Below are 21,632 nucleotides of genomic sequence, written 5' to 3' on the forward strand. Positions count from 1 at the left end.
AGAGAGGGACCCAGGTTGTGCATCCCTACCACATGTTTAATAAGAGCTACTCTACGGAGACTTTAATGACACATACAAAGGGAAAGAATGCAGGTGAACAATTATATTAATAATAATTAGAACTGTTATACATTTTGCAATTAATGTATTTATTTTTTTTTGCATAAGCCTGGCCTAGGTTATGAATTTATTCAACATGTCCAGTTAACCTCATCATCAGGTGAGCTGAACATTCTGCGGGTTTAAGTATTGTGGGTATACATGCCAATGTCCATGCTGGATGGTAGCGCACAGACGGATATGGGATGTCTGCTTCAGACAGATCTTTTGTACCTTTCATTGGAAGTCAATAGGCATCTGTAGCTTTATGGTTCTCTCTGCTGCGTAGGCATGTGACTTGGTTCACTCTGCTGCGGAGGCCTGCGACTTGGTTCACTCTGCTGCGGAGGCCTGTGAGTTGGTTCACTCTGCTGCGGAGGCCTGTGAGTTGGTTCACTCTGCTGCGGAGGCCTGTGACTTGGTTCACTCTGCTGCGGAGGCCTGTGAGTTGGTTCACTCTGCTGCGGAGGCCTGTGACTTGGAGCCAGGCGCAATATTTATAATGAAGGTAATATATGCCAAGATATGTGTCTCAATTAATTATCATAATCAAAGAAATAATTATTGAAGAGCCACAGACAAATAACACCCCCCCCCCCCAAAAAAAAAAAAAAACATGGTTAGCGAGAGGCTGAGCTCTTTCTACCTCACATATACATGTGGCTGTGCTACATGTATTTGAATAATACAAAGCAGATATTTATTTAGCAGAATCTGTAATCTGTTTTATTGTAATCACTATGACAGGTGAGGCTCTGCCTCCCCTGACTGCATGTCCTTGGCCACCACATGGTTATGGGTAGCGGTGGTCATCATGCAGTGTACAGTCAGACAGGCAATGTGAGCAACTAGTGTGCTCGGCAGCAGCGGTGGAGGTGGCAGCATCAGCAGCAGTGGTAGTTTCAGCAGCAGCAGAGGCGGTGAACACAGCCGCAATGGCAGTGTCAGCAGCGGCGGAGGTGGCAGCATCGGCAGTGGAACTAAGTGAAAGAATGGTGACACTTTTTAAGTTGCAATCAAAGCAAGCAACACCGTCCCTGGGGAATATGGGAAGTGCCCCTAAAGGAATCTCATAATATTAAAACAAACAAAATCCATGTGCTGTTATTGTTGATATCGGGTCCTAGATAACCAAAAGAATGACTCCATCCACGCAGTTTTAGGCAAGTGATAAAATCTCCATCCATGTTATCATTTCTTTATGAGCATGTGAATGTCATAATGGCCCTTATTCAGATTTGACGCAGTACAAATTTGTTCTCAAAATGGGCAAAACCATGTGCACTGCAGGTGGGGCAGATCATGCAGAGAGAGTTAGATTTGTGTTAGTTATTTTGTTTCTGTGCAGGGTAAATATTGGCTGCGTTATCTTCACACTGCAATTTAGATTTCAGTTTCAACACACCCCGCCCAAATGAAACTCTCTGTGCACATGTTAAGGGCCCCATACATCAGCAATTAATTGTGACAATTTTCAGATATGGAGATGATTGCCACAATTAATTTTAGATGTGTGGGCTCCCCCTTTTGGCAATCCCAATCACAATCGCCAATCGATTGCTTAATCAGGTTTTTAAACATGTTTAATAATCTGGTATTATCTGCAGATCTTTTTTAGATGTGTGGGCATTCCCAATTCGTTTTCTTCATCTATTTACATTATGAACAGCTGAAATGACAATCGATTGGGGCAATTTCCAGATATGAAGATGCAATATTTAGATGGAAAAATCTGCCGATCACTGAAAAAATCTGTAATGTGTGGGCAAAGTCAGATAGATCTGAAAATCCATTTATCTGGCCAAAATATCCCAATATCTGAAAATCCATAAATTGTGATTGCTGATGTATGGGGCCCATTACATCTGCACTGTGATCAGATCTGAATAAGGGCCAATGTGTGTTGTTGTCCGTAGTGTGTAACTAACTGTCTAGTGATCAAGATCAGTTGAAGTGATCAATCTCAGACTTGGGGGGGGGGGGATAGCAGCTTTATGCAAGTGATATACAGTAATGGTGACATATAAACTAGTAACCAATCAGCTCCTGGCTACACAGCCTGTTACCAAGGAGCTGACTGGTTGGTACTTTATCTCTCTATACTTTCTCACTTTCCAAGACAACTACATCTCCCCCTGACAGGACATGTAGAACCAGAAGGTGAATCGGTAATTGACTTTGTTATCCTGCAATGCCCTGACTTTCGCCCAAAGCACACTACTATATTTATGCCCTACTGTATGTAATGACAATTGTCCATTTCCTGAGATTCTTTTACACGATTAATGACTCTTTTCGGTTGTGCCTTCAAAATTCATGAGACGCAAAGAAAGAAACATTCAGACAACAGAACATCCTACATCCCATCCTCACCCCTCATTAATTTAACATTTTATGTTTTCTTCAAGCATTCTGTACAGCACATTTCCCCCTCATTTAGCCATTATCTAACTCATGAAGGTAAGATAACAGCAGGGCCGACTTTACTGTTGTATGTATGGATTTTGTATTGTTACATACATTGATTTATTTGTGCTTAATCGTCCTGTTGCTCTGTCATACGTGTGTAGAATGAGTAAGTAGAGTCTCAATAAAAGTAATAGACTACACAACTTCTGTGGTGGGATTTGACACTGTCACTGTGTCCCAGTTTCTGCACCCATGAGAGCACGTTACGTTACTACTACAGCATGGCCAAATCTTATTCTAATGATATACACAAAAACTTTATTCTTAGTGATATGTGGTTGCAATGTGGGGCTGCGGACATTACTGGGAAATATGGTTGGTGGCTGCAAGGTACCATTAATATGCCCGCTGGGTCTCATCAGGGGGGTCTGGTGGTACTTGAGTCCCGGGCCCCACCGCTCTGAGCAGCAGCACCCCCGACCCTTCACTTTCCTTGTACACCACCCGCAACTTCACGCCCCCTCATTCTTCCGCCATCCAGCGGCACTTTACTATGCAGCCGGGCCCGGCAGTGAGCCTTCATTGCGGACCGTGGCAGGACCTTGTGACCGTGCACTGCCCAGGAACAAGCCTGCCACCGAGCCTTGCTGCATGCTGCACTTCTTTTGACTGGCAGTTGGTCCGGGAACTTCTAAACTGCACTGCGAGCTGGGGAACTAGGAACTTCTCAACTGCACTACACCTGTGAGAAGAGAGGAGCTGCCAACCACCCCGGCCTTAAGGTAGTCAGTTTGCACAATAAGCATTCACAAATTTGCAATGGGCGTTTATTCTTTCTGTTTCTGCTATTTGCTTATAATCGACTGTGTTTTCTCTGATTCTCTGATCCATGCTTAATCTGGCCTCTTGTGTGGTGCAACTGTTTTGCAGCAAAGATCCACTGTACTTTGCATAAATGCACCACTTATGTCACCATTTGAGTGCCAAGTTAATTTGTTTAAAATAGGTGTAAAAATTGCCAAGCAAACATTTTTATATATCATAATGGTCTGTAATGTCTACCTTATATAGGAAATATAACCTTTTTTTTACACAACATTTTTTTATTTGAAGTTATATAACAAATGTGAGCAACACTGTCATTGTTAGAGGATCATTGGCACATTGATCACAGAGATGTTGGCATTCAAAGGGTTAAATCTTCAAATCAGGAGTGTGGCTGTCTCCAGTAGTTATACAAAAAAACTTTATTTAAAAATATTTTAAAATGGCAAAAGAAATGAAAAAGCAAAGACTCCAGAAATAGTACAATGATTAGAGAGTGGGAACCGCCTGCTGGGAGCCTTTCCTGAAACATTTCACATTACAGCATGACCCACTGAATGCTTTTAGTTTGTCATTAAAGGTGCGACATAAAGCCGAGTGACTCATTAACAAAGTGTAATTTACAAAAGAAAATACCAAGAAAACCTGGTGTAGTATATTACAGGTACAAACAGTGAAAACATAGGATTAGTTTGCAAGTTTGTGCACATTGTAGATAAGCTTTTCTCCAGTTAGGTCAGGATCACCTCACATTGCAGCCGGTCTAATAACTTCTCAAAAAGTTCTTCATTATACTCCTAATTAGAGCTGGAAATGTTGTAATTACCTTATGTCTGTCACATAAAGGACCTTATTCTGGTTCATTCGCTCGGATGCAAGTTCGCACCCTTGCGAGTAAACCAGATCCCGCCTTGCGAATGGTGGTACGCCGGACCACCATTCGCAATGCCCATATGATCGTACTAATGGATGTTTAACATAAACATCTATTCGCAGCCTGCAGGGTAACACCAACATCATTCGATGGTCAGAGCAACCTTAGATCTGCGTGCACATTTCGAGGGAGATGGGCGAGCAGCTGACATCCGGTGATGTTAGCTGACAGCACCCCCGTCGCACTCGCGTCATCGGCCCATTACCATCAGAATGCCCTCCGTTTACAAGGATGCACCCAGCAAACTATACGCCATGGACACACGTACCCAGCGCATGCACATGTGCAAAAATGCGCATAAAGGAAATATTGGCCCTGTGCGTATGCACAAAGCCTTGCGAATGGACCAGAATAAGGTCCACAGTCATTAAATAAAATACAGAAAGAAAACATCTGTCCATTTGTTTGCTTATTCTGCTGATTCCATGTAATTAACACATTTTATAATTAATCTTTCAGATAAAATAAATTATTCTTCTCAAAATAACTAACAGACTTCAATATTTCTATATTAATTATTATAAATGTAACACCTTTTAAAGGCCCCATTCTATATGTATGCTAGTATTACACTAGGTCGACATTTCCCCTTCGCAGGTGGCAGGATCACATGTGATAGATCGTATATATGGATATGTAATCCCAGCCAAGCTCTTATCCCATTCAAACACGAGATAAGAGCTGTCCCTTGCGATGCGGCTCCGGCACTGGACTTCCGGGTCTGAGAACCAAGATTCCATCTGTGCATGCGCATAGCACCGGGTCCAGCCTCAGGGCATGCTGGGAGGCATCCGGTATGGATCCCTAAAACAGGGCTGCGGTAAGAAGCCCATAGGCTTCTGCAGGTAATCGCCAGCGCTGCAGCGAAAACACTGCAGAGGGACAATAGAGCATACAGAAATGAGGTAAAAACACAGATAACAGGGTTTTTAACAGCATTTCTGCTTTAGAACATCCTGCCTAATATCCTAGTCACTATCAAACTTAATAATACTGTAAGGGAGCAATTCCAACTACAGTGGCACCATGTACAGATTGCTTTAGTTTAGTAAGTAATGTTTACCATAGGTGCAAAATACATCAAACTGTTATCATTTCAAAAGTATGTATTATTTTTCATTGTGTCAACTGTAAAGATTTATTGATTGCTATACTGGATTAATCTATGTTTTCTCATATATAAAATGACATGTGCATAGGTATATGTATTATATATATGTATGTATGAGTGAAACCAACTATTCATTTTCAACCACAATCACACTAAGATTGTTATTAAAAATAATCTTTCCATCTTTGATAGAGCTGCACCCCGGGCTCTTCAGATCATGTATTATTTCATCCCTGAGCTCAGGGGGGGCATTTTTCTTAAATTCACAGGTCTCAGTTAAAAAGTCCAGCAACAACTCCCCATTGCGGTCCCCTTGCAGGAAACATTCTGTTATATCCATTTCAGACTCCAAGTCATAGCACTGATACTTTGCCCCCATTGAGCTGAGCATGTCCGCGATGTGGCCTGCTGTGATGTACAGGCACTGATCATTGAAAGGTAAGCGGGATCCGTATTTCTTCCACAATGTAGACCACCCACTGTGTCCTGACAAAACATAATCATGAGTTGGTTTTATACATTTAATTTCATGTAGGGAGGATCTATTATTACCCCAATTAGTTAAATGGGAACCTTGCTATGCTAGGCTTTGCAATCTAATGTAACTCTCAGACACCTGTTGATCCCAAGTCATAATAGTTCGGGTGCAAAAGAAAAGACAGCGGGATAAAATTACTAAAATACGTATTCGTAGCCATTTGTATTTTAGTATATGGCCGTAAATACGTATTTCAGAATTTACAAATTCTGAATGGGTATTCGTATTCTTTACAGTGTATGGGTATTCATATTCTTTACAGTGTACGTGTATTCGTATTCTTTACAGAGGCATTTTTGTATTCATATACTGGAATATGAATGCATATGCCATTGAAAGAATATGAATACGAATCACCATACATTCGAATGGTGATTCCAAATTTACTAACCAGCCGCCGTATGTAAAATACGGTCAGTATTTGATCCTGAAAAACGCCTGGAAAATATATTGTTTTTTTAAAAGGTGTGTCCCTAACCCCCATGGCTACTACCAGCATGGACCCAAACAGAAACACAAATCCCACTGACTGGGACCCTCGCAGAATTGGGACCCCCCAATTAAGGGGTCCCCCCTCCAGCATACCCCTAGCCAATCAGGAGCGGTCTCCAGGGGAGCTCCACTCCTGATTGGCTGGGGGGCAGACCAGCCCATGAGCTGGTGCTGGTTTTAGAAATCCTGGGGAACCCCAACTTCTTTGTCCCCTAAATTTCTTAAACCAGGAGCGGCTCTTTAAGCCTGGGGCTGCTAATAGCAGTGGAGGGGGACCTCACTCTCTTTTTTATTATTATTATTTTTATTTTTTTACACAGGGCAGCAAAATACGAATATGAATGGATGTGACCGGCCACAGCATCGGAAAATACGAATCGGGAAATACAGCAGAATCTCATATTCGTGTTTTTCCCAAAATACGGTCGATGCCTGTCATATCAATTTGTACACAGGATTGGGTCTCTACCCCAGCATCTCTGATCTTGTAGATAATAGAGTTGTTGCATTACACAAATATTAAAAATAGAAAGTTTTAAATTACTATCATGTCTGACAGGGTGGAGTAAGGGCAAGAATTAATTGTTGGAACTGCACAGCAATGATATTATCTTTAAGACCCAGAGCTCTGTCTTATCTTTTGTACTGTACTATTTTTGCATAAAAATCCATTCACAGCTTTCGTGCGGGGAGAATATCATTCGCTGGTCGCCGACCAGCGAATGATTTGTACAGCGCTCGCAGATTGAAGACACCTCTCAACCACAGGAAGTTATGGGCATCTCAGTGTATCATAGAGGCACACAGAAATCCCCCTCCCTTTGCCTAAATTATTATTATTATAGTTATTATTATATCCCAAACAATGCCGGTGGGGGGCACAGCACATGCTCATTGGCTAAACCTACCACAGCACAATGCATGTGAACTAGCAGACTTAGCCCACAGCACTGTGTCTGACTCAGTTACCACTTACTTTGCTCAGTGGTAACTAGTTGAACTTCTGTAACTAGACTGGTCTGGTTGGTTTCTGCCAGGCCTGGGAATTTTATCCTCCTCCTCAGAGAGATCAGAGAAGCACTGGCAGCTGCAGCCCTCCCTCCGTATGCTCCTTCTTTCTTCACCTGTGTCTTGGCAGCAGCACAATTACACAGAGTACATGGCAGGGTGGGGCACAAGTGGATAGAACACGGGCAGCGGATGGGTGGGCGCTAGGGCTGGCGGTCTGGTGGCAGTGATGACATAACGTAAACGAATGCCGTCATTGTGTCACAGTGCGCGCACACACAAGGGCACGCATTTATAAGGGGCGGAGCATCGGACCCTACCTCCAGTCCCATCTGCTCTCCAATTTGTCGGGCCTCAGCAGGGAAGGAGGGACAGAGCAGCCGGTGATGTGAGTGACAGGCCGCTCACAGTGGCCAACAGGCATGATGCCGCGGGGGGCATGGTCCAGGATAGATGTAGGCTGTGTGTCGCGTGTGGCCGCACTGTTCGCTGCTGAGGGATGCCGATGGGTGGAATGAGCAGCCCGGGCCCTTCCCTCTTTGTCAGAGTGGCCGGTCCCGGGACAGCTGTGCCCACAGTACCACCCTGATGGCGGCCCTGCATAGAGGCAATCATGAAAGAGCTTCTGCAAAGCAGATGGAAGCTACTAAGCAGAGGTGTCCACACTCATCTATGCTCCAATTACGCCAAATATCCCCATTTGGCACCACAATTAGTTTGTGGGTTAAGCTGGGTACAAATTAGAGGATTTTGGTTAACGATATGCATTATAACGATATAGGGTTTAATTCAGCATGGATCACTAATGTGAGAATTCACAGTGGACTGCGAGGAGAAAGGTGCCGCCCAGACAGAGAAAGAAGATGCCACTTTCTTAATTCCAAAAGAATTGCTAATGAATCACAAATCGCAGTCCTTTCGCAAATCCATACACAATTCCCAAACCATCAAAGAGATTTTGCCATCTTTCCAATTGTGAGTACGTCTGAGGTTTCTGCCACTGAGACATGCTGGAAGTGGTCATACACAGAAAATTGCAGGTTTCCACCCCCACACACGACTTCCTGTGAGCCAAACTGTGGCTTTGTTGTGTTTAAGCAGTCGATCAATAATCGCTTGATTTGCAAATTTTCCGATGAGCAATCCATGCAGAATTAGCCCCAATATACAATATTTTCTTGCATATTGTCTAGTGTGTATGCCAGTGGTTGCCAAACTGTTTGCCGTGGCACCCTGGGGTGCCATGAGACACTTGCAGGGGTGCCTCGGGTTGGTGGTCCAGGAGAAATTCAAATTCAAATTGGTGAGTATAATGGGCAAAACTAGTGCTTGTGACTTCCCAACATAAAATATGTGAATCCTTTCCCTCACCACATAAATGACCCTAAGGATGACATATAAACCACAATTTATAGAATTTGATAAATATTTTTAACATTTTTCAATAAGCAACTTTTGGCTTAAGGAGCGCCGGGAAAAGCATTCTGATACTCTAAAAAGCTTGGGAACCACTCAGTGACATAAGTTCGTCCCAGTTGCCAGGAGGCAAGATAAATAATTGGATCCCCACACACACACACACACACACACACACACACACACACACACACACACATGCACACACACACACCACCACCTTAAATAAAAACATGTTACTGTATGTGTATTATGTTTAAAATTAAGAGAGTGTGACATCTATAGTCCTGCTAGGAGGAGTCAGCCACTTAATCATTATCGACAACTTTCAATTAAGTATTTCAAATGTGCAGGGGAGGAGAGGTGCCCCCTTGGGAGCAGGAGCCTGGCGACAGATGACTCCATTGCCTCCCAGAAGAGACCCCCTCTGTCATCTGTGCCTGCTGTAAAACCCTGACTGTATTGTGAACAACAACAACTTGCTCCTGGGTGTGGCCAATGAACGATATTTTTATGTGTATGCAAGATATAGTTTGTCAGGGAAAACAGCCAGTTCAAGGGAAATTGTTGATGACATAACATAATTCGCGGTGTCATCTAATTTGTACCCAGCTTTAGCTATAACAAGCTATTTTTTCAGTCATGTTGCTAATGTAACAAAAGTACATTGCAAGGGTGCATAGGAGCCAATTACAATTTAGTATAATCTGAATGCATTAAATGTTTTTTTGGGGGAAAAACAGTTCCAATCCCATTTTCATTTTTTTTAGTAACCAGAACGCATTTCCCATACTTATAATGGAAGATGCGATCTGTCATGAACTTAAATAAAAAAAAGTAAAAAAACAAGTCCTGTGATAATTAAGTCAGCTTCAGCTAGCGAATCATAGTGCTTACTGTGCAATCTTAGCTTGTGCACAGCTTTCTCTGCCACTAGGCAGAGACAGCATTGCAGGGATGGGGCCAATGTGATCAGCTGTGTGCGTCTATGACAGTACTGTGGGAGATTTTCTTTCATTAAATAGCCCTAAAATACAGTATATCACTAATATGAGCAGAAACGATGTCTTTGACAAATGTTACCACCAGTGTACAGAAGGTATTTATTTGACGTATTACATAGGCTAGTAGACTGTGACATCTGTGCCAAATACTTATAGTGAACAAAAGCTCCATCCATGTCTTACCAGATACAAGGATAATAAGGAGTTTTCCATCCAGTGCCAAACAGGTCCTGAAGAACTGTAATGTGGCATGAACATCTTTCACATAGTACAGCATCTGGAAATACGTAGGACAAGATGGTCATTTAAATGTCATACTTTAATAAAGTCCACTTAGATGTGACCCGTTTTATTAACCCATTGAGGGCCAACGTTGCTGTGAGAGATGTGAAAAAAATCCGCTAGAAATGGTCACAGCGACTGCTCTTTTTTTGGTGCTGTGTTTAACAAAACTTCAATTAATTGACGTCAAATCATTTGCCGGCAATAACTAAAGTGATTCATATTCCTGAACTTACCTGGCATTTTTAGAGGATCGTTTGCACATCTCTTATAGAAACGTTGGCACTCAAAGGGTTAAATAAACCTTTTGCTATATCACTTTACTAGGAAAGCACCTGGAAATGTGCACATTCACCAAATGATTTTTCCAGATTCTGATATATTTTTTTACCCCATACTTACCTGGTCCACTGGTGGTGCCCCGATGGTCCCCCGACATCCACGGCGGCCTTCAGGATCCTCACCAGCGGCATCTCCGGTCCCATGGGTGCATTGTGCGAGTGCGAGTGCGAGCTGGGGACTAGCGCAATGCACACCTGGGACCAGAGATGCCGCTGAAGAGGATCCTGAACGCCGCCCTGGACATCGGAAGACGAGTTAAGTATGGAAAAATAGGCTTCCATAACTGGTTGCACAAGTTACCAGCAATTATGCTAAGCAACCTTTGCACATTTTTCTGTACATTTCTATAGGATGTGAGAAAAAATACACTTGGTCATGGGTGCCTTCACGAGGCACATTGCAGGCCACACAGAGAGCACACATCTCCCTCGCTGTCATGGGATGTGTACGAGAACAAATCATCTCGCATCCGGCCGAAGGGGAGAGAAATCATTTGATGGTCACTGACCATCGAATGATTTTTCTCCCCTTTGGTAATAAAAGTTAGTCTAAACTGACTTTTATTCCCGACGGAGATGGCCATATTCGGGCAGGCACTGACGTCATGTGACCCATCTGCGTTCCCAGAGGAATGTCCAGTGTTTTTAAGGGGAAGCCCATAAAATGCTATCTATTCCCCTGCTCCAGCCCCTCGGGCCCCCTGCCTCTCTGGAGCGACCAGCTTGGCAAGTGTGAAATTTGCCGAAGCCATTCGCTCCCGCGGTTTGTGGATGCACAAGCGCAGACCCCCCACCATCTGACACGGGGCCATATTCGTACACAAATGAATAGGTCTAAATTGCCCCCCCAGGTTGATTGACAGGAAGCCAGTGTTTTCTGGGAGTGTTTATGAAACCGCTGCCAAGGCATTTTTTGGTGGGTCTCTGAAATCAGTGATGACCATACCTAGCCTGGTTCTTTAGTGGATTAGTGGAAGCCATAAGGCCATACAAACTAGTTGATTTTGAGCTGAAAGCAGTCAGTGTGTATAACCGGGCGATGAGCGGTATGATCAGATGATGAGCACTGATGTGCACTTCCGCATCATTGCCGACCGCCGCCGTCCATCGTACTGTTTGACAGGAGGAGTGCACGGCTTTGCATAGTCTCCTACTCATCTGAGAAGATCTCTCAGTGTGTATGTGTGAGCGATTTTCCGGACAACGATGTGCACTTCATCGCTGGCCATACACGCTGGGCAGAAACACCCAGAGTGTACAGACTTGAACAGAGCACAGTGCAAGACCACTCCACATGCCAGGCTCCTCCTCCTGATGCGACCATGCCCACCAGGTGAGTGAATGGCTGAGAACAGGGCGCTGACGTCCTGTGACTTCAGTCACCCACCCCGTGCAGGTTTCGTCATGCCTGGGTTTGCATGGGGACATGCCCAGGAAACACTGGGTGTCTTCATGCAACAAACCCCTGCCCGCCCACTAACCACCCAGCTGTCTGTGAACTCCTCGGCGTTCGCACATCGGGACTGCACATGTGTATATTCGCCGATATGCATGAGCAGACCCCAAACATCGGCCCCTGGACCAAATACACTAAATAGCATATAACCCAGAATCCCCCCTAAGAGTCGCACCATAGCTGCGAAGCCAGCCATTAGGTGGTCTTGTTTGGAATTGCAGAACTACGAGTGATGGCATGCAGCTGCTGCACCCCACCAACAGGCCAGACACGTTTCAGAGCTTGCACATGTATAGATGGCTGAGAAACGCAGATTAGTGATTTTCAGCAATTAGCGTCGCTTACTGAATTAGGGATATATCACATGCTAATCATTAATGTATTCTAGGCCCATGTCTATAAAAGCTCTACTACAACAACAACATTTAATGATAAGTTGTAGCATAAATAACAACAATTACCTGGATCATATGAATAAAATCATACTTTGTATCCAGCTTCTTTTCATTTACTTGAAGCTCAAACTCAGCAGAGGTTTTTTTATGCCAGCAGAAATTGATATGGTCGAGGCCGGGCGTCTTGGCAACACGCTCTGAAACAAGTAGAACACATGTACTGCAATAAAACAGTGAAAAAAAGCTCTTTATTCTTTTCAGAGTACACTGGGAAGTAAAACACTGACACGTACTCAATGAGTTCAAAGTTCACACACTACAGAGCCAGGGAAGTACTGTACACTTACCTTTGTAGCTCAGTATTTGTTCTGGACTTGGCTCAATAATATCATTATTAATGGAGAGTTTGGGATATCGGGCATGTATCTTGGAGAGAATTTGTAGATCAATTTCACCTAAAATTGTTTAAAGAAATATATTGTGAAAAAAAAAACACATAAATTATTGTCTGTGTAGTAGTAGTAGTAGTAGTAGTAGTAGTAGTAGTAGTAGTAGTAGTAGTAGTAGTAGTAGTAGTAGTAGTAGTAGTAGTAGTAGTAGTAGTAGTAGTAGTAGCACCACAAAATATTTTATTGCCCAGGTCTCACCACTGGTTTACTTCGACATAAGCAGATTCTGCACTGGCCAAATACAACATTTTTGGCCACACCACCTGTGCCTGTCACAAAGTGAAACTGTCCAACAGAAAATGGGACTTTATGGGGTAAATTTACTAAGATGGGAGTTCTATTGAAGATTGTACTTTTTTTTATTAAGCACCCTCTAGACGATAAAATATATAGGGCCAGATGCACTTAAGCTTCAAAAGTGATAAAATGGAGAGTGATGAACAGCCAGCCAATCAGCTCCTACCTGCCATGTCACCTGCTGTGTTTGAAAAATGTCAGGCAGGAGCTGATTGGCTGGCTGTTTATCACTCACCATTTTATCACTTTTTAAACTTAGTGCATCTGGGCCATAATCTGATTGGTTGCTATAGGCAACATCCCATTTTCAATAGCACTCCCATCTTAGTACTGTAAATTTACCCCAATAAGGATATATAAGGCTAACTGCTCCTCACCTCTATGAGGTGCGGTAAATGGAGCTCATTTTGATGGGCTTTTAACTAGTGATTGCATAATTACCCAATATTGTCCAATCATGCAATGTGACCTAGCCTTGTGGAGTTTGTATATTCTCCTTGTGTCTGCATGAGTTTCCTCCATGTACTCATTACCCCTCACAAAAAAACCAGAATCCATGTTGTGAAACTACAAATCCCAGCATGCCTTGCCACATTTTTGCTATAAGGGAGTGTTAAAACTGTGGCACAACATCTGGAGGGCCGCAGTTTGAGGACCCATGGTTAGCGTATGCCTGTTAAGCGGAGAATCCCCTGCGGCATTGTGCGTGCAATACAGTAAAACTACAAAAGGACACATCTGTATACTGTATCAGATATTCAGTGAGTGAGCAGGCATAGCCAGCTGTGATCCTGGTCCCTGGAGGTCCCAGTCTCTCAAAGGGACAGATAAACTAAGCTTTGGAAAGTGATAAAGGGGGCGGAGATAGACCACCAACCAATCAGCTCCTAGCTGTTATTATATAAACACAGCCTGTAACATGGGAGTTAAGTGCTAATTGGCTGGTACTTTATCTCTCTTCACTTTATCACTAGCAACGACTTAGTACTTATTGTGTTATGAGGGGGTGATCACCCAAATTGCTCCCCCTAAACCTAGCATATGTGAGAACACCTCACTACAGAACATCCTCATTACAGCCTCACACCATTAGTTTTCAGCGGCATGTGGAGTTGTGGTTGAAATACAGACACCTTTGCATCCCCTGCAGTTATATGCACATTTACTGATTAAGGAACTCTATGTAAGGACATGCGCTATAATAATAAAATGCCACTGAAACAGGCAGAGATGAATATCCACTTGCGAACACTGTACATATCTCCTTTTAATCATTTTAAATGGAAAAATCATGTATTAGAGGAAAAGCATCACTAAAACTGTCTGTCGTTATTCCTTATGCTGCATTGTGCCTTACGTTTGAAGCCTTTACATACTGTATATTAATTAGTCCATCCTTACCTGAGCCACCTCCTACACTGAGGACGCGGATGACCGGCTTTCCGTTCCCTAGACTTAGAAAGAGACAAAATACTTGTTCATACACACTGACATTAAACAAGTGTATTCCTCGTTCTAAAGGAGTGTAAGAAAACATGTCGAAGAAGTGTTTAACAGGAAATAAAATATTTTGAGAATTGCAGGGCTCAATATCGTGTCTTTAAAGACCCCAAAGTAGTATTTTCCTCCCCTCTAATAGATAAATATAATAGTTATCGCTATTAAAAATACTTGCTCTGCTCATATTGCTTAAATGAGGGGTTCCTGACCAATCATATACAACCTGAAATTGACAGGGACATATTGGTTAGTGGTTTATCTCTTTCCGATGTATCTTTCTATAAGGATTGATACCCCTCAACAGTTACAAATCGATACAAACTATTTATAGATTATATATGCCAACTCAACCTGAATTTTTGGAAGGTACAGTTGAGTCTCCCAGCTCCAAATAATCAGCTCCTAGCTGTCAAACACAGCTGGTAAAATGGCAGCTAGGTGCTTTTTAGGTGATGCCTTCTCTCATCTTTTATACAATACACTGAGCACTAAAAGTACAGATAAAGAAAGGAGGCACCTCACAGATGTGTAAAGACCTGCACACAGATGTGTCCTTTCTTACTGTTGCCTTAGTCGCACCAAATAACTTTCAGTGTGCAAGGTCCCATCCAGGTCAGCCAGGTGAAAAGTCTTTCCGCTGAAAATGTGTGTCTTATTTCATAATTAAAATACATAAATGATACCAAACTATACCGCTAGCCCACGACATCCGCGGTGTCCCCAGACATCTACAGCGGTCATCGGTATCCTCTTTAGTGGCATCTCCGGTCCCAGGGGTGCATTGCGCGAGAGCTCCGGACATTATATCCTTGGGACCGGAGATGCTGCTGACACCGGAGGACAAGGTGAGTATGAAAAAAAGAGTGTATGTGTGTGTGTGTGTGTGTGTGTAAAACCCAAAAAATCGGAAAAACCCCAGTTTTCGGAATATTTCAGTTTTTGGAATATACAGACAAGGGAGACTCAACCTGTACCAAAACCTTAAAGGAAAATAGAATATGCTACTCATCTTGGAGAACCTCATTTGAACTGAGCATTTCGTGCCATATTGTGCATAGACGCATAGTAAGTGACGCTCAACACCTGGTCTCTTGTCTGTGAGATTTTGTCTGATTTGCAAATGCGCGGGGGACCGCTAGGGAAGCCCTGCACATATTCGCTTATGCACATGTGCAGGGCTTCTGTGCGGGAGCCTTCGGAGTCTTGCATAGTCTCCGTGATGCTCACATGGGATGGGATCTTGGAGGAGGCGGGCAGGAGGCATGCAAATGCCCTACATTTCCTGGGCGTACCCACAAAAACACTGGGCATCCCCATGCGAACGCAGGCAGGTACCTGCATTTCCGGGGATGGGTGACTGATGTCACTGGATGTCAGCCGCCTGCCCAGTTCTCGGAGCAGGACACCACAAGTCTAAGTTAGCAGAGACTGACAGATTTGTGATCACTGTAGGAATCATTTGATGGTCATGATTTTGGGCCCGCACGCTAGCCTGTGAATGGATGTATATGCAAATCATCCATTGGCAGTGCGGCACATATATATTTGATAGGTGGTGGGGTGGGCATTTGCACGCCTGGTGGGTGGCGTTACAAGGCTTGCTATGCAGCATCTTGTGCAGCATTGTCACACTGGAGCTCTGTATAAATACATGAAGGTGCATACAGTACATACAGTGCGATTTTGGCTTACCTAGCAATATAGTCAAAATCACAAGTGCACATTGTCAAAATCAGCTCCATACACTTCAAGGGAAATTGCATAGTCAAAATTGGACATAGCCTTGTATGGCCTTCACACCATCATAAACAGACTTATATTTCATGATGAAAAGGATTAGCTACTGTATTTGCTAAGATTTGGCCTCGTTATCAGACAGGCTCTCACTAGAAATCACTGCTGATCAGCATCACCCTGTCAGAAATGAAGCAAACATCTTACCTGGATATAATGTCTGTCAGCTTGCTCTCTATAAACTGCTGCATACACTGGTGTTCTGTGGAATTCTTAAGGAAAAGACGAAAGCTCTCCACGTAACGGCTGTTGTCTGTGATCAGGCTTCTCAATGCCGTCTCCATGTTTCCTTCTGTACAGCAAGGAGGAGAGGGAGGCCGTCTTGTGTTTTTCTTGGCCTCAGTACTAGTTGCGTTCTCAGAATGATCAGGTCTAACTGAGATTGTTTCCCTTCCCTGGGGAAATAACACCTGTAGACATGGCAATAAGCTATATCTGCAAATATGTATCAGCAATTATGATGGGCTAATATTCCTCTGCATAATATTCCCTGTGAATAATCTCCTGTCTAACTACCTTCTGCAGTACACAGTCACTGTATGTTCCATACTGCCTAATAACCAACTAAATCTAATGTTTGTGACACAGCACTGTTAAAATATTCTGTCATAAAATCTATCAGAAACCAAGGAAGGTACAATAGGTACAATATTTTCAATATAGGTCTAATATATAGACAATTACAAGCATAAATAAACATATATTAAGTCAAAGGTCACTCATTATTCAAGGGCTTAAAACTGACAAGGCTCTATTGAAATTGCTGTTGGGCACCTGCCCTCACACCAGTCTATTGGTGTCTACACACCTGTACAATGTGCATGAGAATCTGACTATATAGTCAAAATCTTATCTGGATCTCATGCAGATTATATGGGTTTTAACCTTTGCGATCCCGATGCGATCGCGATGCGCGCTTCCGTATCGCAGCCAGAAAGTCTTTGCTGCATAGACTATATAGTGCAGATCTGCACTATATAGTCTAAATTGTATGCAGATAGTCTAAATTGTAATATACAGATGGGGCCGGGCTCAGCTTTGCTGGCAAATCGCCAGAACGTCACCGCTGGCGATTCGCCAGCAGCCCGGCTTGCCATCTGACTGAGACGCGCGCGTCTCATGCGCACGCGCGTCTCAGTGTCCGTCGCCGGGGCGAGGGGACCCTGTCCGTCTCCGCTTTAGGGAGACGGACAGGGTTAGGGGGGGTGCGGGGAGTCGGTGGGGACCCCGGGTGACCGCCGACAAGCCGGCGGTGACCCGGGGGAAGCGCCGTCGGAAGGGGAAGCGCGCGCATCTCGTGCGCATGCGTCCCCTTTCGCTGTACAGGTGGCGGTAGATGGCGGCTGGCGTCGCCATCGCCATCCCCTGCAATGATGAGCCCCGCTCCATCTGTAGTCTAAATTGTAATAAAGTCTAAATTGTACAAGTGTGTACACACCTTATGTGCTTGCCATGCTTTTGGAATGAAGCTGTTTTGGATACTGAATGTGAGTCACGGTCTTTCACTTTACCCTTAGGTAAGAGGTAAGTGTGTGTTTAATGGCAATCTGCTCCCTTCACCCTTAACTGAAATCACCTCTTTAGGCCTCATGCTAAGTTGAGCAGCAACTCATAGAGTGCCCCCACCACACACATACACTCACATTCTGTCCAATTCCTAATTACCCCAAAGGTAACATTTTCCTGATGAGAAGCGGGATTTAATGATGCAATAACCCTGCCCCTGCCCTCCTGCTTCTCCTATCCAAGCATCTCCTGGACAGGAAAGAATGAATGTAGATACCATGGATGCTTTCAATTTGCATGCACTCAAAAAGTGTATATAGTCACACAGTCATAGAGTGTGAGTCATAGAGTCATAGAGTACCAGTATCTTTGCCGTAAGCCTGCCTTGTAACCATATGCTTGGTTAGCTGTTCATCATCAGTGCGCACTTTCGCTGACCGATATTTGGTGCATATGATACTCCAGGAAATTACATGGCCTACAATTCTATAGACAAGCCCTGTTAATATTGCTTACATGAGAATGCCCTAATCAGGGGCGTTTTAAGAGAGGAGGAGGCTTGTGTGTAGGCTCTGATTGGGCCCCATCCTCTCTGGCAGTGCAGTAGACTCTGGCATTGTGCCAAAGTCTACTGCTCAAGTGCAGGTCTCCAGGAACATGGTGCCCGCACCACTTTCCTGGGAACACCTCTATTGAGCATACGCAAATCAGCATAATGGGGGAGATTCTCTGAACTAAAAATGCTCTAAGCATCCCCCGCCGGGTTATCCTGACAGGGGGCATCGCCAGAAAAATCTGGCGATGCCCCATAGAAGCATATGGGCTTCTACCGTGACCCACCGCCGCCCCGCACCGACCCGCCCTCACCTTTGTCCAGAAAGCACAGTGCTGTGCTGTCCGGACCTGTGACCTCCTCCCTGCACTATGATCCTCTTCCGGGTGCAGGAAGGAGAGCCCGGCGCAGCAGCAGCAGCAGCGCCGGGAAAGGGAAGGGAGGGGGGAGCCGCTGGGTCCCGAAGGGACCCGCTGTCTCTCACCTCAAAGGACAGTTCTTAACGCAAGAGCTATCCTTTGCCATAATTATTGCATATGTTAGAGCATACTGTATGCGATAATTATGTAGGCGATGTGCGGCGGTAAGGGGGCGCGGATGTTAGAGCATCCCCCCCCCAAATATCTATCTCCCCGGTGTTTAAGAATGTGTAGGAATAAGCAGAATAAATGCTTTGAAGGCTAGCCATAAATAATCATTTATTTTTAGTACATAGTTTCCTACCCTCCTGCATTCTGCAGGAGACTCCCTGAAATAAGAGCAATCTCCCTCTCTCCCTCATTAGTCTACTAATCTCCCTCATTTCACCTAGCCCACATTACACTGTTACATTTTTGGGATAAAATAGGAATGAGAGATAGATGCATTTACATTACAGTATAGTATCTCTTACTAACTGCTCTAGGGCTCATCTACATTTGGATATAAGTAATTTTAAAAGATTCCTCCCAGATGTAGCAGTGCACACCCACGCTTCTAGGTGCCACGTTCACAATTTCTTTTCACAATCTCTCCATATATGGAACTAGACATGCCCCTTGGGTGGAGCATGACATGTCCCCTCAATAGGGTGCTTTTCAAAATTCTATTACCAGTTATAATCTCCCTGAAACTATTTTTCAGAAGTAGGCGAGTATGTGTTAGTGCAGTGGTAGCCAACCCTAGCCCTCGAGAGCTACCAACAGTTCACCTTTTCCAGACAACCTAGCTGCTGCACAGCTGCACTCATTAATCACTGACACATTTTAAAAGATCCACAGATGGAGCTAATTAGCTCACTTGTGATTCTGTGAGGAGACCTGCAAAACATGCACTGTTGGTAGCTCTCGAGGACTAAGGTTGGCTACCCCAGTGTTAGTGCAATATGTATAGCCTCCTTTAGAATTCCATGCACTACTGAACGTGCTGCTATGTTGGGAATCACTGTTAACTTTCCTCATTTCTTTTTCCAGATCTAGCGTGTGGTGCATTTCTATATACTTCTGCCCCAGTCTCAGATAGGGATTACATGACTGTTCCTTTAATAGACAATGAAAAGTCCTACCGACCAGCCAGAGAGTTAACTGAAGACAGATTGTTGCAGGGTAGATGCAGGAAGAGGGAGGGCGGAGTGCTAGTTTACAAAATAACATTGCACTGTGCATGCAATGTCTCTATAGACTTTATATTGTCTTTCTATAATCATACAGGAAGCAGCAAGTCTGTACTCACCAGTCAGAGGGGTAGCTGGTCAGCACTCAGCTGCTGTGTACAGTGCTAGATGAAAATGGCAACACAGACATTGTTACACAGCACTCTCTCCCCACCCTCCAGATTCCTGTGCACCCATGTGGGCAGGAAGTGATTGCAGCTTGCACATTTAAATCACCAGTCCCAAAGTGCTTGTTGTCTCTGCATATCATAATGTGTGCAGTGCTATAGAGGAAATGCAGCTACCTACAGAAAAATATACCTACAGTATTAAAAAGATTTTGCAATGCTTTCAGCATGTTATCATATACAGTAGTTCACTGCAGTTTGAAGATGTTGTGTGCTGTGCTATAGAGGAAATGCAGCTACCTACAGAAATATTCCTATGAAAACCCTAGTTTGCAGGAATCTATGATCTGCAAACTCTTTTGGTTTTAGGACAGGCATGTCTAAACTATGGCCCTCTAGCTGTTGTGAAACTACACATCCCAGCATGTCTTGCCATAGTTTTAGCATTCCATACCTCCCAACTGTCACGATTACAGAGGGACAGTCCCGATTTTCGGGTCCTGTCCCGCTGTCCCACCCACGGCAGGCATTGTCCCGCTGCGGGGGGTGGCAGTTGGCAGACCCCCCAATCTAATAGAATAGACGCTGTGCGCATGCGCACAGCGTCTATTCTCGTATTAAAATGAGGTCGCGGCTAATTAGCATAAGCCGCACCCTCATTTGCATACGCCCCGTCCCCTTTTCGGGCGCTCGCGCGGCTTTGCCGCGTGAGTGTCCCTATTTATGAAGCAAAGAAGTTGGGAGGTATGGCATTCTAAGCTCACTTGCCTACCTGACCCTCTCCATGCTGGATAAAATGCTCTATTCCTGGACTTCCCTGGTTATGTATGATTGCCATCACCTGTGGTGAGCTAGGTAAAAGTATTTCAGCACAGGTGATGGTAATCATACATTACCAGGGAAGTCCAGAAACAGAGCATTTTCTCTCGCATGGAGAGGGTCAGGTAGGCAAGTATGATTCTAAGGCGGGTGACCAAGGAACTTAGCTGCGGCTACATGATTAGTGTGCACATGCACTCTGTTTGCATGCACTTGCTGTATATAAAGCTAAGCCCCGCCCCCTGAGGTCAGATTTTACAGAAGCTTACAGATGGCAATCCTCGGTGGAACAAGAGAGAAATAAGAAGGAAAATAAATGTCCTTCATTTCTTGAAGTATATTAAGAAAGGACTCAAGATTGTTGTATGCAAAAGGAAAATGTTAACTAGAACATTCATTATGAACATTGATCAGATCTGAGAAACTCTACTGGAAGGGGTTAAAACTGGGTTGGACTAGGAACCAACAACTGATATAACTGCTTTACTGTACTGTAGTCAAGCATGTATTGAACGGAGTCAAACTTGCGGGTATAGTACAGGGTTGCCTACCCTACCCTCCCGGAATTGCCGGGAGGGTCCCGAAAATCAGGTCACCCTCCCTGGAAAGGTGGGCAACTTCCTGATACCGGCGGACACCCACATTT

At 44.1% G+C, this 21,632-nt stretch overlaps 1 protein-coding gene across 2 annotated transcripts; it reads right to left on the reverse strand.

The window, feature by feature from the left end:
* Nucleotides 1–3,556: 3,556 nt before the first annotated feature.
* On the reverse strand, nt 3,557–20,255 carry HNMT (histamine N-methyltransferase). Of its 2 annotated transcripts, none has more exons than XM_083153876.1 (7): nt 20,120–20,255; nt 16,498–16,760; nt 14,458–14,510; nt 12,658–12,765; nt 12,377–12,507; nt 10,020–10,113; nt 3,557–5,864 (listed from the first exon to the last, which is right to left on the reverse strand). In XM_083153876.1, exons 2-7 carry the CDS (start codon nt 16,632–16,634, stop codon nt 5,506–5,508), a joined length of 882 nt encoding a protein of 293 aa, XP_083010002.1. In that variant the 5' UTR covers nt 16,635–16,760; nt 20,120–20,255; the 3' UTR covers nt 3,557–5,505. The 2 variants fall into 2 exon arrangements, with proteins under 2 accessions (XP_083010002.1, XP_083010003.1); XM_083153877.1 differs by having other exon boundaries at nt 16,498–16,745; nt 20,120–20,210.
* Between the last annotated feature and the right edge of the window lie 1,377 nt (nt 20,256–21,632).

Source organism: Crinia signifera, chromosome 7, assembly GCF_055691185.1.
Source record: "Crinia signifera chromosome 7, ASM5569118v1, whole genome shotgun sequence".
NCBI classification, from domain to species: Eukaryota; Metazoa; Chordata; class Amphibia; order Anura; family Myobatrachidae; genus Crinia; species Crinia signifera.

What these genes read in the sequence shown, in the direction of transcription:
- HNMT (XM_083153876.1), bottom strand. Translation starts at nt 16,634, where the DNA reads ATGGAGACGGCATTGAGAAGCCTGATCACAGACAACAGCCGTTACGTG. An exon ending in CTGACAGACATTATATCCAG is followed by an intron (nt 14,511 to 16,497) that starts GTAAGATGTTTG and finishes TCTCTTTCTAAG; the next exon opens with TCTAGGGAACGGAAAGCCGG. An exon ending in ACAAATACTGAGCTACAAAG is followed by an intron (nt 12,508 to 12,657) that starts GTAAGTGTACAG and finishes TACTTGTTTCAG; the next exon opens with AGCGTGTTGCCAAGACGCCC.